Source organism: Poecilia mexicana, unplaced genomic scaffold (genome assembly GCF_051168715.1).
Source record: "Poecilia mexicana isolate PSO_F unplaced genomic scaffold, ASM5116871v1 scaffold_14, whole genome shotgun sequence".
Taxonomy (NCBI): Eukaryota; Metazoa; Chordata; class Actinopteri; order Cyprinodontiformes; family Poeciliidae; genus Poecilia; species Poecilia mexicana.
The window spans coordinates 7,627,310-7,647,957 of NW_028263383.1; the positions used below are offsets into that span (position 1 = coordinate 7,627,310).

The 20,648-nt window shown below is 38.4% G+C and overlaps 1 protein-coding gene across 1 annotated transcript; it reads left to right on the plus strand.

The window, feature by feature from the left end:
* The first annotated feature begins 2,265 nt into the window (after nt 1-2,265).
* On the plus strand, nt 2,266-6,107 carry hmgb1a (high mobility group box 1a). The gene is made up of 5 exons (XM_014983193.2): nt 2,266-2,409; nt 4,633-4,793; nt 4,918-5,063; nt 5,162-5,336; nt 5,429-6,107. Exons 2-5 carry the CDS (start codon nt 4,647-4,649, stop codon nt 5,561-5,563), a joined length of 603 nt encoding a protein of 200 aa, XP_014838679.1. The 5' UTR covers nt 2,266-2,409; nt 4,633-4,646; the 3' UTR covers nt 5,564-6,107.
* Nucleotides 6,108-20,648: the final 14,541 nt, after the last annotated feature.

The following is a 20,648-nucleotide window of genomic DNA, read 5'->3' on the forward strand; positions in this document are numbered from 1 at the left end:
CAATATGAAAATGGTATTAATTCAGAAAAAAACAGAACATTCTAATTAGTTTTGTACACCTTTTCCAATATTCAATGGAAAAATCTGTCTTTGTATAATAATCAAACTCTTTTTAAAATTCACTGTTTCCACTGGTATTTTAACCTAATTCTCTTAGGTTGGAAGTTCTTCTTGCTGCCAGCCTAATTTTTCCACTCCCTCAAAGGAGTCTTAATCAGATTCAAGTTAGTTCTCTACTATGCATTCAAAAACAAAAACAAAACATGACTTCTAGTTGTTGGTAAACTGAAAATATCACTTTAAAACTAAATCTACTCGGGGTATGAATAATTTTGACTTTCAATTAAACCTATTTAGGTAATGATAGAAACAAAAACGACAGCATCCAGAATAAACATGCTGCTGCATAAAAATGATTCCTTTCAGGTGAGACTTAGTCAGATTCAGTTTTACTTCTTATTTACTCTTTAGTATCTAGACCTGTCTTTATCAGGAATAAGTATTCTGTTATCTTTCAGTCAGCTACTGTACAGTGCCTTGCAAAAGTTTTGAACTTTAGCACCTTTTGTTGTGCTACATCAAAATTTAATTGTATTTGTTTAAAGTTTTATGTGACAAACCAAATTCAATTAGTTCATAATTGAACAGAAAGTGATATTCAATTCCAGTATTCAATACTTTTCAAATAAAACTTTGAAAAGCATGGCATGTAAATCATGCAAATGTTTTCAGCCCCTTTAGCTATTAAGCAATAGTGGACACAGAAAACTTGTGATGGAATTATTCTGGACTGATGAGACCACAAATGAACTTTTCAGCCAACATGCAAAGTGCAATATGTGGCTGAAACGCAACACTGCACAGCAACCAAAGCACGCCAGAGTGAAACATGGTGGGTGTAGCATCATGCTGTGGGGTTGCCTGAGTCAAAATATGAGAGGATGAATGGAGTTAAATACAATATTTTTATACAATAAAAATACATAAATAAATGGCCAAATGTTTCCCTTCCAGCAGGACAACAATATACATCCAGAGTCAAAAGAACAGTTTAGATTAAGGTATGTGTTTTAAAGACCAGTCAAAGTCCAATCTAAACCCAAATAAGGACCTGTGGCAAGACTTGGAAACTGATTTTCACAGCTTTGTTCCACTCAATGTGACTACAGTTTGCTAAAAAGAATTAGAAAGCACATAAACGTGCCCATACTCCAAATGCCTTGCAGCTATAACTGCAGCAATAGGGGGTTCTACAAAGTATTGGCTATTGGGGTTGAATACAAATGCATGCCACATATTTTCAGATTTTTAAAAATAGTTTTATTTCCCTTTTGAAATTGTGCCACATATTTTATTAATCTGACACATAAACTAAATTATGTCATAAAATGCATTGAGATTTGTAGTTCAAACAAGATAAAATGTGATAAAAGTTCAAGGGGTATGAATACTTTTTCAAAGCATGCTCAAAATGTCAAACAAAATCTATTTTTCAATGAGAAAAAATAATTTTGAGAATGGTTATCCTCTGAATATATTAATCACTATTTGATGGGCGCCGTTATATATTTGAATTAATTTAAATACATGGTTATATGTAAAATATTGCAAAAGGCAAAATATGTGTATCCTGATAGTAAAATATGTTGTATTTGCTTGAGAGAGGGCAAGAAACTGGTGTAAAGTTCAGCAGCTGTGCTAAGTGTCCCTATATGATGGTCTATAAATCAGGAACATTGGGGTATTCAGGCACATATACAGAAATATTATTATGTTTTCATTTTAGAGCAAAAATCATGACATTGTTCCTTATCTAGTGGATGCCTGTCACGTAGAGGACGACTAACTACTTAATAGTAACCTTTAGATTAGAAACCGCAATGCTCCTTATACGCATTTTTAATAGCGTAATTTGCAAATAAGCTCAGGTGCATTGAATGGAATGCACCGTGGAGTCGTTAGCTTGAGAAGAGTAAAGCCCCTCCAACACGGCCGCGCAACATTTAGCAGTCGCCCCGTTCATCGTTTATAAGCGCTCCGCGTTCTCTCATTCATTTAACTCGCCTACTGTACACTGTGCTCAACGTAGTGAATTCAATACTATGGCAAACACACTACACTACTACCAGCTTCAGCAGCATGCTCGGAACTCTAATGTTTTTGTATCCACCCGCCTCACAAAACTTCGGTGACGTTTCACAAAAGAGGGCCAATGGGACCTCGTCTTCTATTAGGACAATGAAAAGCCTCTGACCAATCCGAGGAGCCGCAAAGCGGGCGCTGGCCAATAGCGTGGAAGCGCCGTCGAGAGTAATGTTCAGCGAGCTGAAGACTGAAGACACTGCGTATCGCCTGTGTTCTCTCATAGACAGCCATTGCAGAGCATTGAGATCCAGCGATAGTCAGTTGGTAAGTATTGTACACACGAATATTTTAAGTGTTTCAAATGATGAAGATGGAGATAACAATCCTAAACATCTTACTTATGTGTTTGCCTTGATCAAACATGAAACGATCTTGTGCTTTTTAAATATATATATTTTGCAGAAAAGCTTTAAAAATAACAGCAAAATAGCCGGCTTTAATCGGGTAACATCACATTACTCTGCTTGAGAGTGGAGGGCAGACGGTCTGTTTTAAAAAAGAAGAAATAAAAATTAACCTTGGTTAAATTCGACGAAAATTGCGTATTTTGGTAAATACGAATAATTTTGTATATTACAGTCATCCTGTTTTAAAGAAATGAAGTCGAAACAAGTTGTAGTTACCGTGTAAAAATTCAAGAATGTCTAGCGGACAACACGATAGGCGACAATGGTAGAAGACTCACCGTTAGCTAGCCATTGCAGTGCATTGCGAAGCTGAACGCCTGTCATGTGAAGACTGAGAAGAGTACAGATCCGAAATAAAGCCATAAAAAATCATAAAAGCACAAGAAAAATGAAGACCATCTCAAAATATGTTCGGATGATTATTTGTTTGTAAAACGTCACCCGAGAAGATAGTGAAAAAATTACCTCACGATCTGCGCTTTACTGTAATGGCTGACTGTATTCGCATAGGAAACAAGGCAGCGAGGCAAATGGGAAGCCAGGGACAGAGGCGCAGTTCGCTTCAACTTTTTCTGGCCGGCTTTTCTCGAGAAATAAACCGACAACTATTAAATCTAACCGCGGCAAAATAAAGTTCAGTCTTTCGTGAATCGAATGACGCCTCCGGGGTATTTTTCCGACGTTTGGAAAGGGTTGAAATCGGGGCTTGAAACGAAGTAGTCGCCGCGGTCGCTCTGCCCTCTATTGCATGCAGTGCAATGGCTGTGCGCTGACACAAAGAGAAGGAGCCATATTCTCCATGTTAGTGGATGAAGACGAGCGGCCATTAGGAGCTCATAGAAACCCAGTCAGTAGCACAGCCCGCTCATAGACACAGCACAGACCCAATGTATTACTATACAAGGCGGCTAGTGCAATAGGAATCAATCGGGGGAAATATTTTGTCAGGATCGCCGGCTTTTTGGACGTGTTTGTCGCGTTGCAAAGCGAACTGGGAGGCGGGAGGAGACATTTGAGGGGGACTTTCTTTCATGAAGAAGGCATTCTCACAAAATGGAAGAAGAAATATTGCCGTCGTTGTGACCTCCTTTTCCTCAACGAGAGCCTTATATGCGCCATTACTACTCCGCTCGACGCAGCTTAGTTGGGACTTACAGCGGCTTTTAATGGGCGGAAAACGACACATTTTAGCAGAATTTTAAGCTTATTTAAATAAAAAGGAAAAATTCGGACTTTTAAAGGAGAAGTGTTTTATCACATTACAATGCATTTTTTTAAGAATAATACGTTGAATAAACACATTTTATTTAAAAATATCACTTTTTTTGTCGAACTTCTTTTATCAAATAAAAACATAAACTCATGTCAAGGAGGGGTTCTTTTTAGTCTTTTTTTTTTGTTTTAAATTCACACTACATTCAACATAGAGTTAGAGGGTTAATGCTTCTCAGCTGAACTTGGGAAAACTTTTTACTGACCAGAAAGTCAGTTCCTTTAAAAACATTTACGGGTTATTCTGAGTGACTTGACGTTTCTAAGGCATTTTGTAGCCGCTATAACAAGAACGCGGGCCAGTGAGTTTTATGTTTGGGGCCACCGTGCAGATTGCGTCAATAAATAAAGTCATTTTCATCGCATCAGCTCCGTCATTGCTGGGCGGTTTATTTTAGTGGACTGCGTTAAGTGGTCCTAACTCGGTTTGACAGCAGAGGGGCGGTGGGGGGGCTTCCGTTGATGCTCTCTTTTTATAGTAGGGCGTTTCAGAGACTGGTGGAAGTGTAAACAAAATCACATTTCGATTTATTAATTAAAATGATCCAATCTAATATTTAAAAACACAATTTCAGAACAAATTTGGAGCACATTCTAGCATGCCTTTTCCTTTTTTTTTGATCGATCAAATAATTTGAATTCTTTTTTGTTACTTTAATCCATTAATGAATCAAAAATAAGAATATTTAATATCTGATATACGCATTGATTAATTTTTTGTTTTTGTTTTCTAATGTGAAAGAAACAGGTGCATCTTTGGCATTTGAAGATACACAGGTAATTTGAACCTCAGTCATTTGTTTACTAGATACTGCCATCAATATGGGGAAAGATCCAACTAAACCGAGGGGGAAGATGTCCTCCTATGCCTACTTCGTCCAGACATGCAGAGAGGAGCATAAGAAGAAACACCCTGATGCATCAGTGAACTTTGCGGAGTTCTCCAAGAAGTGCTCCGAGCGATGGAAGGTAGTGCAAGTTCATATTTCCTGCGCTTCTGTTTGCATTTAAATAAAACAACTTCAGGAAAACATAACAAATTAGTTTGTTGCAGATGGGGGGGTCAGTCATGACGTAACTTCTCTGCTTTCAGACGATGTCCGCCAAGGAAAAGGGCAAATTTGAAGACCTGGCGAAGCAAGACAAGGCTCGCTATGAGAGGGAAATGTTGAGCTATGTGCCAGCTAGAGGTGGCAAGAAGAAGAAGTTCAAGGACCCCAATGCTCCCAAGAGACCCCCGTATGTACCGCTTGTTAAAGTTTAACTCTTTAAGCAATTTTTTTGTTTAAATAACAGGCTCAATCTCATGTCTTTTGTTTTCCCCTTGTCTTCCACAGATCTGCTTTCTTCATCTTTTGCTCAGAGTTCCGCCCTAAGGTGAAAGGCGAGCAGCCCGGTCTCTCCATTGGAGATGTCGCCAAGAGGCTGGGTGAGATGTGGAACAGCACTTCTCCAGAGGACAAGCAGCCCTACGAGAAGAAGGCAGATAAACTGAAGGAGAAGTATAAGAAGGTAAACAAACAAAAGTCTCCTGTTTCAATGTGCTCTTCTAACTAAAGTCCAAGCCTGGTTTCATCGTGCGGATGTATTTTATTCCTTCACAGGACATCGCCGCTTACCGAAAAGTGGGCAGCAGCGCACCGGCGAAGGCCCCCGCCAAGGCCGAGAAGGATGATGACGACGACGACGAGGACGACGACGAGGAGGAAGAGGACGACGATGACGAGGATGATGATTAGAATGGCGGGCAATATATAGTGGTCATTTTCTTGTTTATAAAGCATTTAACCCCCTTGCCCACACTTCACTTGCTAAAAGAAAATACAATAGTAACAAAGGGGTAAAAAAAACAATAAAATAAATAAAACAAAAAAAAAAAAAAATAATGCCAACATAAAGGCTGTGTATATCAGTTGTTTTTATGCTGTACAGTTTTTTTTTTCCCTGTTTTGTATAGTTAACACTACACAAGTATGGTGTCTGTATCCTTCTGCCAGTCTTATTTTCTTCCCAGTGGTAGTTTTTTCTAGACCAATATCCTACCTGGTACAGTCTAAAGGGGTGGGCTTACAGTATTTCCCTTAGCTAGCAGTGCACAGCACGTAAAAACGTCGGAGTTAGATCTGAGTGTTTCCTTCAGTTTCATTTTCCTTTACGCGTGTTCTTATTTCAAACAACATGTTATCAGAATTGACGTATCACAGTTGTTTTACTGATCTTTATGTACCACTGTAATCCTAAAAAAAAATAATAAAAAAGCCTTGTTTATTGTTGAACTTTAAATTGCTTCTGATGTCAATAAACTTTTTTTTTTAAATAAAATCGATTTGTAGTGTGTGTTCAAAAAGTCTTATCCAGTATGACCTCCAGCACAAAGTTAAAATGAACTTGGGAGTGGCATGAAATATAAAAAAATTATACTAAATATATATATATAATATACATGTGTATATGCACATGTACATATATGTAATAGAGCAGATTATGCTGACTTATCAAGCCACATTAACCTTAAACCACCACCTCCTGTCAGATGGTATTTCTTTATAGTCATATAAACATGTTTCTTAACGGTACATTGAGTAGAACACATGAATTACTTTAGCTCACTGATCAGAAAAATTCCCTCGTGGTACAAACTGATGAAATATTTGAAAGATTATGAACCCCAGTCCAACCTAAGCAACCCCAAGCCTGAAGATGTTATTTATATGAGTCATAAAGCCACATTCCCTTTCATTAGGCTGTGGAACATATCCTTAAATCATTGGCTATAAAAGCAGGTATGAAACATCCTGCACTGAAATGTGACTGGTGAGAAACCAAAATTTACCCCAAAAAAGTTGAGTATGAAACAACAAAAGACACAAAAGTGTAAAATGGCAAAGGGGCAATTGACACCTTCCACCCAAACTTCCCTCATCCGACTTGGCAAGTTGTATTGCAGAATTTAATGCATTTTAACTGACACTCAAAATTCGTAGCCATCCTTTTATTTTCAGTTCTGATGTCATTCAGCGAAATTTAGGGTGCCTACAATCTCATATTCTGTGCAACAAAGAGAAAAGGCCGAGCACCGAGCCCTGATGTACCCCATAACTAACTCTGCAGAGGGATTTATCACCCCTGTTTGCCCCCATGCTCGCATCACAGTCAGTTTGCTCTCTGTACTCCAGTGGATGTGCTGCTGACGTGTTTCCAGCAGCTGCAATTATGCTATTAAGAATCAAAATCCCCAGGGAATGTTTCTGATACCTTGTTGAGTCTGTGCTATAAAGAATGAAATGAATTCATTGTGCAGCTTTAAGTTTCAACATGGATACCAAACATTCTTTCCTGGTTTGGAAACATGAAGCTATAAGACTACTCTGTGCTGTAAATATTCGAGATCCAACATGAATTTTTTATTCCCTGTGTATCTTAACTTTTATTATGAACTGCTAAATGAAGAAAAATTGGTGTGACATCTTAAAGCCTGGGGAAGATTAAAAAGAGCTGGAAATGCATCTAACGACCTAGGCCTTGATAAACTGCTCCTATAAAGCATGACTCATCGCCACAACTGTCTGTATCCTGTGTTTTAGCTCACTGTGGTTGTATGCAGACATGCAGCTTCACCACTCTTCCCTGCCATGCTGGGTGGTTGGTTGAAGGGTAATCAAAGTTGCAGCGTACTTGCATGCCAGGAAGCATCGCCAGCTTGCTGTTTTATTTAGTTGCAGCCACTTCATCTCTCATCTGCTCTCCAGGTCCCATCCAGGATAAAAAAATAAATAAAAAAAGCCATTTATATAAGAAGGATTACGTGCTTTGAAATCCCAGTGACATAAGTATATGACACGTCTGTGCAAGCCACTACAAACCAAACCCTGTAAGCCGCGTAAACAAAAGAAAATATTTATATCCCTACATTTTATAAGTGTTTTACCTCTGCTGTAAAACACAAAGATGGTCTTCTGCTCTCTCTCTCTCTCTCTCTCTCTCTCCCTAAGATCGTCCTTGGCCCTTCTACAGGGACTTGATAGCAAAGTAGGCAAAGGGACAAGCACACACATGGCAGCGGCTGACCTCAGACCTGCTTTGATAAAGCCTTGTGTGACCCTGAAGGTGACGCTTCTTTTTCCTGCCCTACCCTGATTACTTCTCTCATTTTTTTAAAATATAGAAACTAACCGACAAACACAGTCATGGAGAAATCCCCTAATTTCTGCCCAGTGGATTAGATTTGTTGGCTTCACAGTGTCTGTTATTGTTCCTCACAGCCAACTAGAGGCAAACACAGTTTCCAAGCATTTGGCAGCTGCAAGCTACCGTCACTGCTGGTTATCACCCCCCCCTTCTTTGTTAGCAATGTGTCTAAAGTTAGAGACTGAGAGAAGTCCATGTTGTTTACACTCCAAACAGTCCAACACATTGCACTTCCTATATTGTAGTAACTGATAACAACGTGTTACTGGAAAGAGAGGCGGGTTTAAATGGAACTACTACTGCGCCTTGTGCCTTTATGCAGCTGCTGGTCAGTTTCTGTGCGGACCTATTCAGGAGCAAAAGCGGCCAAACTGTGAACTGGGCAGGTTTAGCTACTGCTACCGCTTAATCTCAGCTGGTAGAGTCCACTGAATCCGACTCAGCGCAATAAGTGGTCTCATGGTGACACCTAGTGGTCATATTCTGCAGTACAGCGCAACCTCTTATCCGTCAGGATATTTTTGCCAAGAAAAATGGAAGAGTCTGCTAAAAAAACTTTTTAAAATTGATATTATTTGCAGATGACATAAATATTTCCAGTTCGGGTCTGGAATTGCAGCAGTTTATGGAGGAGGTCGCAAAAAAACAACAATAAAAGAAAACACTGGTTTGATACCACAAGATTTTCTTTAAATTTAAAGAAAACGTTTTTAGCTTCTTTAGAAGTCATAGGAGAAATAGTGAAACGATGATTACTCTTAATAATATAAACATACGAGGAGTAAATGAAATTAAATTCTTCTTTGATCTTTGACCATAAAGTCTGATGCCTTAGTTTATTGCTGCATTCATCCTGATTTTATCCTGACTCGTCTGCCAGTTTCTTCTGCTGTAAAATATCCCCATACTCTGATGCTGCCACCACCATGCTTCACTGTAGGGATTGTATTGCCCTGTCTGGATTCCTCCAAACGCGACACCTGGCGTTCACACCAAAGAGTTCAATCTTTGCCTCATCATAGAAGAAAATCTCAAATGTCTACTGACAATTTCTTTGTTTTCATGCTCAGTTGTTGACCTCTGACCTGCACCATCAACTGTGGAACCTTTCCCAGGCATCTTGGTACTTTTCCAAGTTAAGTCCAATAAACTAAATTTACCCTAACTGGACTCAGTTCAAGCTGTTGAAACATCTGAAGGACGATCAATGGAAACAACTGAATCTTGAGCTTTATGATAAAGGTTGTGAATAATTACCCAGATTGGATTTCTTGGTTTTTCATTTTAAATAAATTTACAAAACACTCATTCTGTCTTGCCCCTACATTACCATAATGGGGAATTTGTGTGTAGAATTTTGAGGAAAGGGTTTAATTTAATGCAATTTGGAATAAGGCTGTAATATAAAAAATGTGAAAAACGGGAAATTTTCCAGAAGCATTGTATGTGAATGTGCTTAAAATAAACCTTAACTTTGTTTTTAATCTACTATTTTGAGTACAAAATTTTCTTTTCTGCTCATAACCTGAAATGAAAATGGTGTTTGTTTCGCTTTTGCAACTTATTTAAAATAAAAGCATTTGCTCTTATTCTCGTTTTTATCAAGCTTTTGCTTAACTTGCCACTTACGTTTGCAGAGCAAACATGCTCATTGCTTTCAATATACAACTGAATGCTGTGTTGAACTGAATGTTAAGAATGTTATTTATTCTTATGTGTTTGCACAGAGGCACGTATATTTACCAGTCAAAAATGAACAAACGTTAATGGTCAAATTGCCATAAATGCAGCTTTAAAACGAGGTTGAAATGCGTCACTTCCACTGAGTGGCGCTGTTGCAAAAGGAAACCCATATCTCATGCACAAATAGTGTATCTTCTCTATTTATCCTGGAAACAGCAGAAGACTGCACACAGGTTCTCCAGCTTCACCTCTTTTCACACCACAAGAGGTGAAATGTTTGCTGTGAAATCATGCATGTTTGTTGTTTGGGTTACCTCTCTTAAAATACGGTGCTAAAGTAAGGATGTTGTCTACATCTTTAGTAATTGAAAAAACTCTTGCACAGTTGTTTATATGATCTGAAATACATTCATTATTTTAAAATAGAATGTTTTACATGAAAAGCTGATAAGAGATTAAAGAATAAACTCCCCTTTCTTTGATAAAATAGCTGAATGTCAGTCAGATCGGATGGAAACCATCTAAATACATCAGTTTACAAGTCTTGTTCTAGATTCTGAACTGAATGGATTCTGGCCTTTAAATGGACGATTCTGATGCATTGATATGGTTTTCCCTGAATCCTTCCATTGATCCCCTTTCCAATCCTCTGATGGGATGTTTAGTGTTCTGAAGTTAACAGAGTTTTGTTTTTCCGTAATTATTTAGGTGTAATTATTCAGAAAAGCATTCCCACAGTATGATGCTGGCACTAGAAACGTTCACAACTGATATGGTGTGTTTAGGGTGATGTGTAGTGTTAACTTCCATAAACACATTTAGGCAAAAAAATAAAAATAAAAAAATCAACTTTGCTCTCGTTTGAAAAGTCTGCACATTTTGCACAAATAGTAAAAATGAATGCTTGAAAGATTATGTATTCTTAATTTTATTAAAGTCCTGCATGACAGTTCAAATCAGACACCCCTTGCTTTGTTTTATACAACAGTCCTTCCTATGTATTTATGTGTGTGTGTGTGTGTGTGTGTGTGCGTGTGTGCGCGTGTGTGTGTGTGTGTAGTAGTAGTAGTAGAGTGAGTTTGATTTTTCTTCCTTTTAAATTCTGCGAACAGTTGAGTAGGTGGTGAAACAAAAACTCAGTTCTTGTGAAATGATTTGTCATCTTGCACCTCATGCTCTGTTGCATTAGTCACCTCTTTCCTTGAATATATATCTTATCGATAACTTATTTTAGAACTTAAACAGTAAACACTCATGTGGAGGTCATTCTGTGTCAGTATTTATTCGGAACACTGACACAGAGGGAGTAAAAACACTTCTGAAATGTAATTTCATGCAGATGCGTTAAGGTAACCCTGTGTATTTCTTTAAGTACGCTTGCCTCTATGAGCAACTATCACTGTAGTAAACACTGACACGGCGTCGGTTTTCAGCAAGGCTTCATCCCGCTCAAAAAGGCCCACAGGTTTACCGCAAAGTTCAAGGCCAGTGCGTTAACAGGTTTAGGAGTTTGAGTTACTTAAAACATGTTTTTCCAGCCTACAAGTCATTTGTTATGGATTATGCATATTTCTTTAATTCTTTTTTATGTTTATTCCCTAAAAGTAAAACTAGATTACTGTGAAAAGTGGTTCCTTGATGCAGCCACAGACTCAAAAATCTGCTCCATCAGGAATATTTTTCATTTCATATTCTTCCCTTTATCATCTTTGACAACTGGGTCCAGCTGTCAGATGTTAGCCTGAACTAAACCAAATGAATACTTACAATTTAAGCAAATAAATAATCTGATATTTTACAGTATAACTACTGTTCTCTGAATATTCTTTCTCTCTGATTTAGACAGCTGTCAGCAAATAGACGTCTGGTTTTATGACCACAGTTTTTCAACTTCTGTCCATGCTGACATTTCTCCTTATTTCCCACATGCACTTCCCTTCTTTGATTCTTTGCTCCTAGCAGTAAGGATAAGACCGGTTAAATGAGAAATAATTTGTTTCACCGTGCCTCTCAGACGTTTTTAGTGGCAGAAAGCACAAAATGCATGTTTCACATCTTGAAAAATGCTCAAAGTTTACTTGCACTACAAGCTCTTCCATAAACCGGCCTGGTCTGGTTGAGGTAACTGTAGATTGATTTCCAGGTCCCTGGAGGAGTGCAAGCAAAATAATCAGTTAATGTAACGGAAAGGACACCTTGGCTTCACTTCCACGTCTGCCTGCTCTCTCTTCTTTTTCCTGTTTTCTCTGCAACTGATTTTGGTTGCAGCACTCGAGGCGCCTGTCCGAGTCTTTCCCTGAAGCTTTCACATGCAGATTTAAGCATATTAAAAGCCCCCTTATGCAACTAATGCATGTCAAGCTATTTCTTTTATTTCTATCCACTGGTTGTTGTGTCAAATTATTGTTTGGTAAATTCCTTCTTGTTTTTTTCCATAACTAATTACATGGTATTTCACATAGGAAATATTGGTTTCTTCCTTTTAAAAAGTCCTTTCTGCTGTCGCAGAGTACGAGTAAATCCTGCAAAGTTAACAACTTATGACTAACAACTGCCATTACATGCTCATCCAAGGTCAATAACTTGGCATCTGTTGGATTTAATTAGACAGAAAACCTTTTAACCAATTTAAATAATAAACTGAACTTGACTATGTTGTTTGATAACTAATTGGAATAGATGTATGGTTGAAATATATATATTTTTTAACAACATGCTTTCAGATGACATTATCGTGAATTGGTGCTATGCAAATAAAAAATTAATTGAACAGAAGAAGGAAAAAATAATAATGAGAGGGAAATATTTGACAGCGACATGGTTATATGTTGAACAAAGTAACTGCAATAATTATCTACTTAAAAGTTTGATGCATGAATAAATGCATAGACAACTCCACAACGGTTGACGCAATTGCTACTTTTCTGACTTCCAATAGGAACCAGCTGTGCTACAGTGCTAACATTACTCTGTATGGGAACAGGAAAAATAATAGCTCTCCTTGTAATTTATTTTCTGTGCTATAAAAGTGCAAACATGATCATTTTTACCCATGTAACAATACAACATCCTTTGTTGTAAATTTAGTGCTGATTTTTACTTTTTTTTTTCTCTGTTATAACAGGAAGTTTTAGTTAAAATTTGTGTGCTAATATATATATATATATATATATATATATATATATATATATATATATATATATATATATATATATTTTTTTTTTTTTTTTTTTCTAATTTGTTCCATTTGTGGACCTTCTGCTCCAACAAATGCATTTTAGAAGCATTTATTTATTAGGATTCAGTTTTGGTTTTTTCTTTACATACATGCCAGGAAGGTGTGCAAAAAACACAGCTCAAGTTGGACCATGATGATCGCAATAAACATAAAAAGGGTAAGAGGGACAACAGCACTTATACACGGAGAAAATCAAATTAGGAAAGTACATGAAATAAGCAGCATTTGTCTTTAACTGTTACTGTTAACCTTGCAATGTGAACTCAGGTTGAGTTTCTGCATTCTCATCTCCTCCATCAGTTTGTGTTTTATTGAGAGGCATCATTGTTCAGACAAACAAATCAAGCTTGAAATTGAAATGTCAAAGGAGCGAGCGAGCGAGCAGCATCTTGATTTAATTCTTGGAGAGTAACCAGAGACGACATTACCAGGAGAAAACGAGCTGATATGGAAACAACGTGTCTGTTTACTCTGCCTGCATCGATGTGTAAAAGCTTGTAGTTTTCCCTCTACCTCATCCTGCGGAACATGTTTAGACAGAGGGCCTCTTAACACCAACGCACTATAGAACTGATTTACACTGATCATATTTTAATTGTGGTGCTCGTATGCAAATATTTCTCATCTGGGAGGAGTAAATGAGCTGTTTCTGCAGTTAAGCACTTGATGCATTCTTAATTAGAAAAATGACCCATCCCGATGGCTTGCTGCATTTAAAGGCTGAATAAACAAGCCGTTAGAGGAAGCAATGGGAACCTTATCGCATTTAGAAAAGACAGCAGGGGATGTTCACGTGAATGAAAATGCAGGAAGCCAGTTTGCAATGTTTAAGAGAGCATTCCAGACCGCCTTTCTGAGTCTCAGACTCAGAAAGGCAACCGTAGTAACCAGAATACTGTGAAAAAATATCCAAATCCCTCAAACTTTTCCAACTTGCTGAATAACAACCAATTTAGACTTAGTCAAATTACAACACATTTAAAATTTTACTTAATGTCAACATTTGCAAAAATGATAAACGCAATAAACTTTAATAAATCTTTAACTTTTACTTTAACCTTTGCTCAGATAAAAATGTCCAGTGAACATCGATGTGACCTGACCTGCAATAAGAACTTAGAAACAGTAAATGCTGTTTGATTCTGTTTGGTGCTGTTCTTGAAATATGACCCACCTCATTTTTTCCTACTTCCACCTCAGTTATTGTATTCTTTGTGTATTTAATATTTAATAAATGTATTTCTTTCAGTTTTGCCTGTGTGGCAGCTTCTTTTTAGGTTTCTTCTAGTGTTTCAATTGTGTTCATCACAACAAATCCTCCATTCTGCTGGGAGCAATTTGAGGAAGGATTTATCTTTGAGGAGTTTAGTGAATTAAACCCCATGCAGAATTTTGTTTATGTTATCTTCTAACTAACAGCCTTTCATCGATTTTTCTCAGCCGTTGTCAGACTGGGAGTAGCTCGGGCTGCAGCTCCTCTTCCTGACTTCATAGCCCCAGACGGGTTTGCGTCGAACCTCTCTGTCCACACTGTGATCTTCACTGCGAGTCGTCGTCTGGTGTTCCCTGCAGAGCGACATTCAGCTCCCACCAAAGACACTCGTCACTCCTTCCCGGAGCGGCAGAGGTCTCTCTACTCAGAGCTCGGCTGCTGTTACGCCTGCTGTTACCGAGTCTGTTCATGGGTGAGGTAATATGACATTTTGCATCTGACATTGGCTGGGTACTTATCTCATCAAGAGCCTCTTTCAGCCTCTTTCAGTACAAACCACCCATTTAAAAAAATAAAAGGAATAAAACGTCGCTGGGGGAAAATAAATTCTCTTTCAATTCTTCTTCGGTTGCATCTGGTCTATTCCAGGTTATGAAATTATTTCTATCTAATTTCCAATAGCCAGAAAAACACCTCAGGTTTAAACGTGCACAGGCAGCTGTTAAACGCCAACAAGAAATAATAAAGAACTGTTCAGCCATCACTCTGGCTCCTCTTGCGCTCGTCACATATAGTGCATACGCACGTTTTGCACCACTTACCACTGTTATGTACTCCACCACTGTACTGCTATGTACAGTGGTGGAGGAGTGTTTTGTTTTGCAGAAACAGGAAGCGTGCATGTTGTCATTGTTGAGTCAAACATAAACTCCCCTGTTAGTCAAATTATTCCAGAATCAAATGTTGAGACATCTGTCTGACAAATGGACAGGTATCCCGACTGCATTTCTCGCTTGACACCATGTTACAATATTAAGACTTATCTGTACCTTGCTTTTAGGAAAGCAACCTACTCAGTTGGGAGTTAAAATAAGGATGCGAGTGCTTCCACAAATTCAAAGATTGCTCTTCGGAAAGGTCATTATAATCCAGTATGCCAGCAGGTCACAGCATCATAAATCTGTCGGATTATAACAGACTCAGACACGCACATTCATTAATGGATTAGTTATCAGCTAAAATCATCAAGTTGATTGAAAAATTTCAACTTGACTGAGTATTTTTTAAAAGGCAACATGAACACAGTGAATTCACTGAGCTGACTGATATTTGGTGTCACCTACGTCATGAAAGCAATGCAACTTTCACTTATGTACTTTTAAATCATTCATCCAATCAAGACCATTCATTTTAGAAGAAAAAAAAGCAATAGAAAACTGTATCTTAATTGTTATAATCATATTCCAATGGTAAGCCGCAAAACAAAAGAACTGGTTTGTGATTAAAGCATTACAAATTATTATTGAAATTATATCATTTTTATATTTTTTTTCTATAAAGGTAGCATGTGGCACCTTTCACTGACGACCACAGCTTAGGGTTAAGAGCCTCAGCTTGTTAGTAAGGGTGGGGTTAGGGTCATCTAGTTTTGTTTCAGCGCTAAACTAGATGAACTTGGGCAAAAACTTACATTTTTAGTTTCAGCAGTGAAACTTTTTACTGCCAGTGCTTCTTGAAGCTGTTACATTCATTCATAATCCAAGTCACACCAGCCTACCCGCCTTATCATCCCCTGAATGCCGTGACAAATATGAATATTAGTCTACTGAATCAGAAAAAAATTTATCAAAAATGTTTATGTTTTACATACAAACTAATACGTTTGCTTTAATGGAAATCTTCAAAATTATCTTCTATAGTGGACTTGAAACAAATATGTATATTTTTGAGTGTCGGTAATACATTTATTAAAAAGGTTTGAACAAGACTTTTGCTGATATGGCTCATTCCACTCACATTGAACGTTTCATCAGGAAGTCAGTCTTGGAATCGTTCAGTCCTCTCTCATCCACAAACAAACCAGTCACCACCTAGAAAACAATGGGGCAAAAATAACCCGTAATCCTGTTATTTGCTCAGCAAAGTTACATGTGTTCATTAAACGACGACTGAATGAGACAGATGATCCTCTATTCTTGTGACATAATCTACTTTTCTGTTATGTGACTAAAGCATCCCCTTGGAGAGGCTCCTGTCTCATAGCTGCTTTTGTCTTGAGCTGTGAATGGAGGATCATGACTCATCCAACGCACAATGATAATTTCTTCATGTCCACATTTTAGCAGTAACACCTTTCAGAGACTGCTGATAAGGACACCTAATCCTTTACTCTAAATCTCCTGATTCCCGAGAGACGAATAAAAGAAAGGAGTGAAAGACAAGAAGAAGTGGAAGCTGACTCAGGAAACACTGCACCGCCTGGTATTTGCTCTGAAGCCACTGCTGTGCAGCCCCACCCTTGTGAAGCATAACATAGTCTGTTAATGCGTATATGCCTGCACATGTAGTGTAATGTGTGTTACTTGGCTGTAACTAATGAAGTGAGGAAAGGCAAGGTAGGATCAGAATGACATAGGATACAAAAACATTAAACAGGGCAAAAGGATTTTGCACTCTTCAGATTTTGTCAAGCTGCAACCACAAACTTAAAAAAAATGTTGGGAATTTCCGTGATAGAGTACAACAAAGTAGCACATAATGACATAAAACAGAAAAAAAGATGATCCATGTTCGTAAAAGTCAGAAAAGCAAATAGTTAGCCATCTTTAACTGCAGTAACTTCTGGAAGCAACAGCAACAGTACTGAAGTAAAACAACTGCAGCCCTTTCACTCTAAAGGACGCTGATTTGGAATGGAGATCACAAATGTTTTTCAGCAAAAGAATAGTATTTACTGTGTGTGTGTGTGTGTGTGCTTCTGCTCTCCACGCCATAGAAAAATCCTGCACCTGAAATTTTAGTCTCTAAGTGAAGGAATGTCAGAGAAATCCCAGGACAAATCCCTCTGTGAATAAGTGTGTTGGAAAGGTGGGCAGATTAGAGAAGCGCCCACCTCCTCCTGATCCGCAGAACAATGGTTAACCAGAGATAAGCTCTGGCTTAGAGTGTCTCTTGGTAAGTCTGAGCCAAATCCAACTCATATTTAGACCTCTGCTGTTGAGAAGGATCTGGACCTGTGAATGAAGGCAGTTCTTCGGGGAGATTGGATAACGACTCCTTTCTGACTATGATATGTTGAGAAATCATTTGAAACGTAGGAGACTGAACACGCCACAGACTGTTCTGGGGTGTGTCCCATTAAAGCTATAAATTTCATCGCATTTGACTTGGGCTTTATGTGACAGATCAAAACAACAAAGTTAATAATTGTGAAATTAAAATAAATTGATGCATGCGTTTCGATTGCTTTCACAAATACAAATCTAAAAGTAAAAAGCTGCTAAATGTCGCCATTTTAAGATTTTAGTTACAAAAGATTTAGAAAACTACGCACCATTTTACCCCACTTCACAAGCCTTGATGAAGCCTGCTTTCAGGAGGTTTTCTGCTCAGTTGGTAAAACAAACATGACACATGATGGTGGTGGTGGCAGAATCAAGCTGTGGGAGTACCTAGTCAGACTTGAAAATCTGCTCAGATTTAGAAAACTATGTACCAATTACCTTCCACTTCACAATTACACACTGCTTTGTGTCATCGAACAATAAAAAGAATGAATATCAAACACTAAAGTTTGTGGTTGAAAGAACGAGAAAGCGTGAAAATGTTTGAGTAGTTGGGTTTTCTGGGTTTTGCTAGGGGAAATGTACTCTTTCGAAAGGAAAAAAAACATGCAAGTTCTTTTGCTTACAGCAAACAAGCAAATAAGCATCATGATAATCCACTCTGTGTTGTTTTGGTGCACAACTATTTGCTCACGCCTATTGTGGGAGAGCTAAACTGGATGGCCCTGTTGGACCAAGAGCATGAAACGTCACGCTGGGTGTTTTGCTGTTCCGGTGGCTGTCAGCACAAACCTCTGAACCACAGTTCAAATCGCAAAGTCTGCCCGTCCCATCCAAGAATAGCTGATGACACGGTGAATGATGTTGAAATCTGGGAAAGGTGGGGAGGTGGAAAAAAACAAAACAAAGAGCAAAACGGAGGAGCTTCTAAGTCAGGGGTGTCCAAAGTCAGTCCTCGAGGGCCGGCATCCTGCATGTTTTGGTTTAACACACCTGCATCAAATGATGGCTCATTAGAAGGCCTAAGCCAGACATGTCCAAAGTCCGGCCCGGGGGCCAAATGCAGCCCGTGGTCAAATTTCATCCGACCCACAGCCGGGAGGGTGAGGGGGGAATGAGGCAGATGGACGCAATATCGCAACACCGTGAGTGAAACAATGACTGGGGCAGCCTACTATATAAAGTACTTGGGGACCATTTTTGTTACTACACATACACCATTTGTAGAATACGGAACAAATCACGTTTCGGTTCAATCCGGGACATTACATTTAACAGTCAAATACGGGACGGTTCTGTATTTTACGGGACAAGTTGGAATCCTAGTCGACGTTTTAAGTTCACAACCGAGAACGTCTTCTCACATATAGTGTGAGAAGACGTTCTATTTGTGTGAGAAGACGTTCTCGGTTGTGAACTTAAATAACTCTCACTTACGGACATCTTGCGCATCAATACCACTGCCTTTGAACCAGACCTGGCCTATGTGCCGCAGTCCAGATCTCAGTATCACATTAATGCAGACAAGTCATTTGTCATTTACAATAAGTCTCTGAATAAATTTTGTTTTGTTTTTTTGAGATCAAAATAAGTCATAAATTCAGACAAGTTTTCAGTTTTCACTCCAGAATAATACACTTTTAATATCTAATCAACATTTACTAATATGTCATCTTTCAAATGAGCCCTGCACTTGTTGATATGACTTGCTCATTTTTCTGTAATTTTATTTAAAAATTCTGTAAATATCGTTAGAAAAACATTAGTGTTAAAAAAGTGAAGTTAAGATGCTTAAGATCGCTGAAATTAAAATAAAAAAGCAAATGTAAAACACAGAATGCCTTGCTGAAATTTATTTAAATATATTGCTGTTCTATGTAAAGAACATCAACCAAGGTCGGCCCCCCTACATTTTTAACATACCAAATCTGGCCCCCTATGCAAAAAGTTTGGACACCCCTGGCCTAAGCAGAACATTGACATGCTGAAAAGGTTGTTGCTACCGCTAGGGAGAGAACTAAAACATGCAGGATGCCGGCCCTCGAGGACCGACTTTGGACACCCCTGTTCTAAGTGCTGCTGTGCTTTGGAGCCTGTGTTTATATGCGGAGCAGTGACTGTGCCGCCCCTTCAAAGCCAAAAAGCCGCAACTGTTTTGTAGTTACACTGACAACAATATTCGTGCTTCCCTGAAAGGGGATAACGCCTCAACGCTAATCATATCCTTTGACCTTTGCAGCAAACAACCAACAGCTCCCGCATATGTGCTGCATGTCAACAACACGTCTGTGCAGATGGCAGGTGCTCCGATGAAAATCCAAACAGGAACACAGTCAGCCGCCTCAGAGGGACACAGAGGCATATTGTCTCAACTCTAAATGTAACATTTATATTTGATCAGCAGACCTTACTGAGAGGAACTAGGAAACTGTAGTAAAGGTGACCTGGGAGTTCATATTACACAGAGCAGCACTGTCAAACAAGTACAGACAAGTGCTGAGGAGGGAAACATCGGCTGCCCACACAGACACACAGACTCTGAACACATGCAAACGCTGAAACCTGAACGCATTTATGGCAAGAAGGTGAAGAAGAAATATCAGTTGCGAGTTGTACACATGCATTTTTGATGAAATGGGAGTCGGAGAAAATCTCATGATAAATGATTACCTGCACCTCATCCTGTTTAATGAACAAAATTCACACGTAATATGCAGCCAAGTCACAGGAAATTGCAAAAACATCTTGTTTTACGCCCCAGCTAATCAATTTAATTCATTTTGTCTGCAGATATAATCAGATCTAAGATTACAAACGTACAGAATTTAAAACTTCACTTCAAAATGTAGGGCAGAAAATTGAAACAATTTCTCATTTAAGGCAACTTGAATCATTACTAAAACAGCTAACCTGAGTTTTCTGTAAAATACAACCAAACACCCTTCATATCTGCTCTGTTTTGTTGTCTTTGCAGGTGGCTCAGGGATTATTTCAGTTCAATCAGGGGTCATAATCTGCTGTTTTAATAAGGGTCAACGCCAGGATACAAAATAGGGATCCAATTTGGAGAAAATGTCCCCTGAAGCCTGCATGCTTACTTTCTATCTATGTTGACTTAAATCGATTCTTTTTGCCCTATTTGATGTCAATGACTGAGATTCACAGAGTTTTTAAACTAATTTTCTTGTGAACTACTGCTGTGAGAATCTGTACTTCAT

What these genes read in the sequence shown, in the direction of transcription:
- hmgb1a (XM_014983193.2), top strand. Translation starts at nt 4,647, where the DNA reads ATGGGGAAAGATCCAACTAAACCGAGGGGGAAGATGTCCTCCTATGCC. An exon ending in AGTGCTCCGAGCGATGGAAG is followed by an intron (nt 4,794 to 4,917) that starts GTAGTGCAAGTT and finishes CTCTGCTTTCAG; the next exon opens with ACGATGTCCGCCAAGGAAAA. An exon ending in AATGCTCCCAAGAGACCCCC is followed by an intron (nt 5,064 to 5,161) that starts GTATGTACCGCT and finishes TGTCTTCCACAG; the next exon opens with ATCTGCTTTCTTCATCTTTT.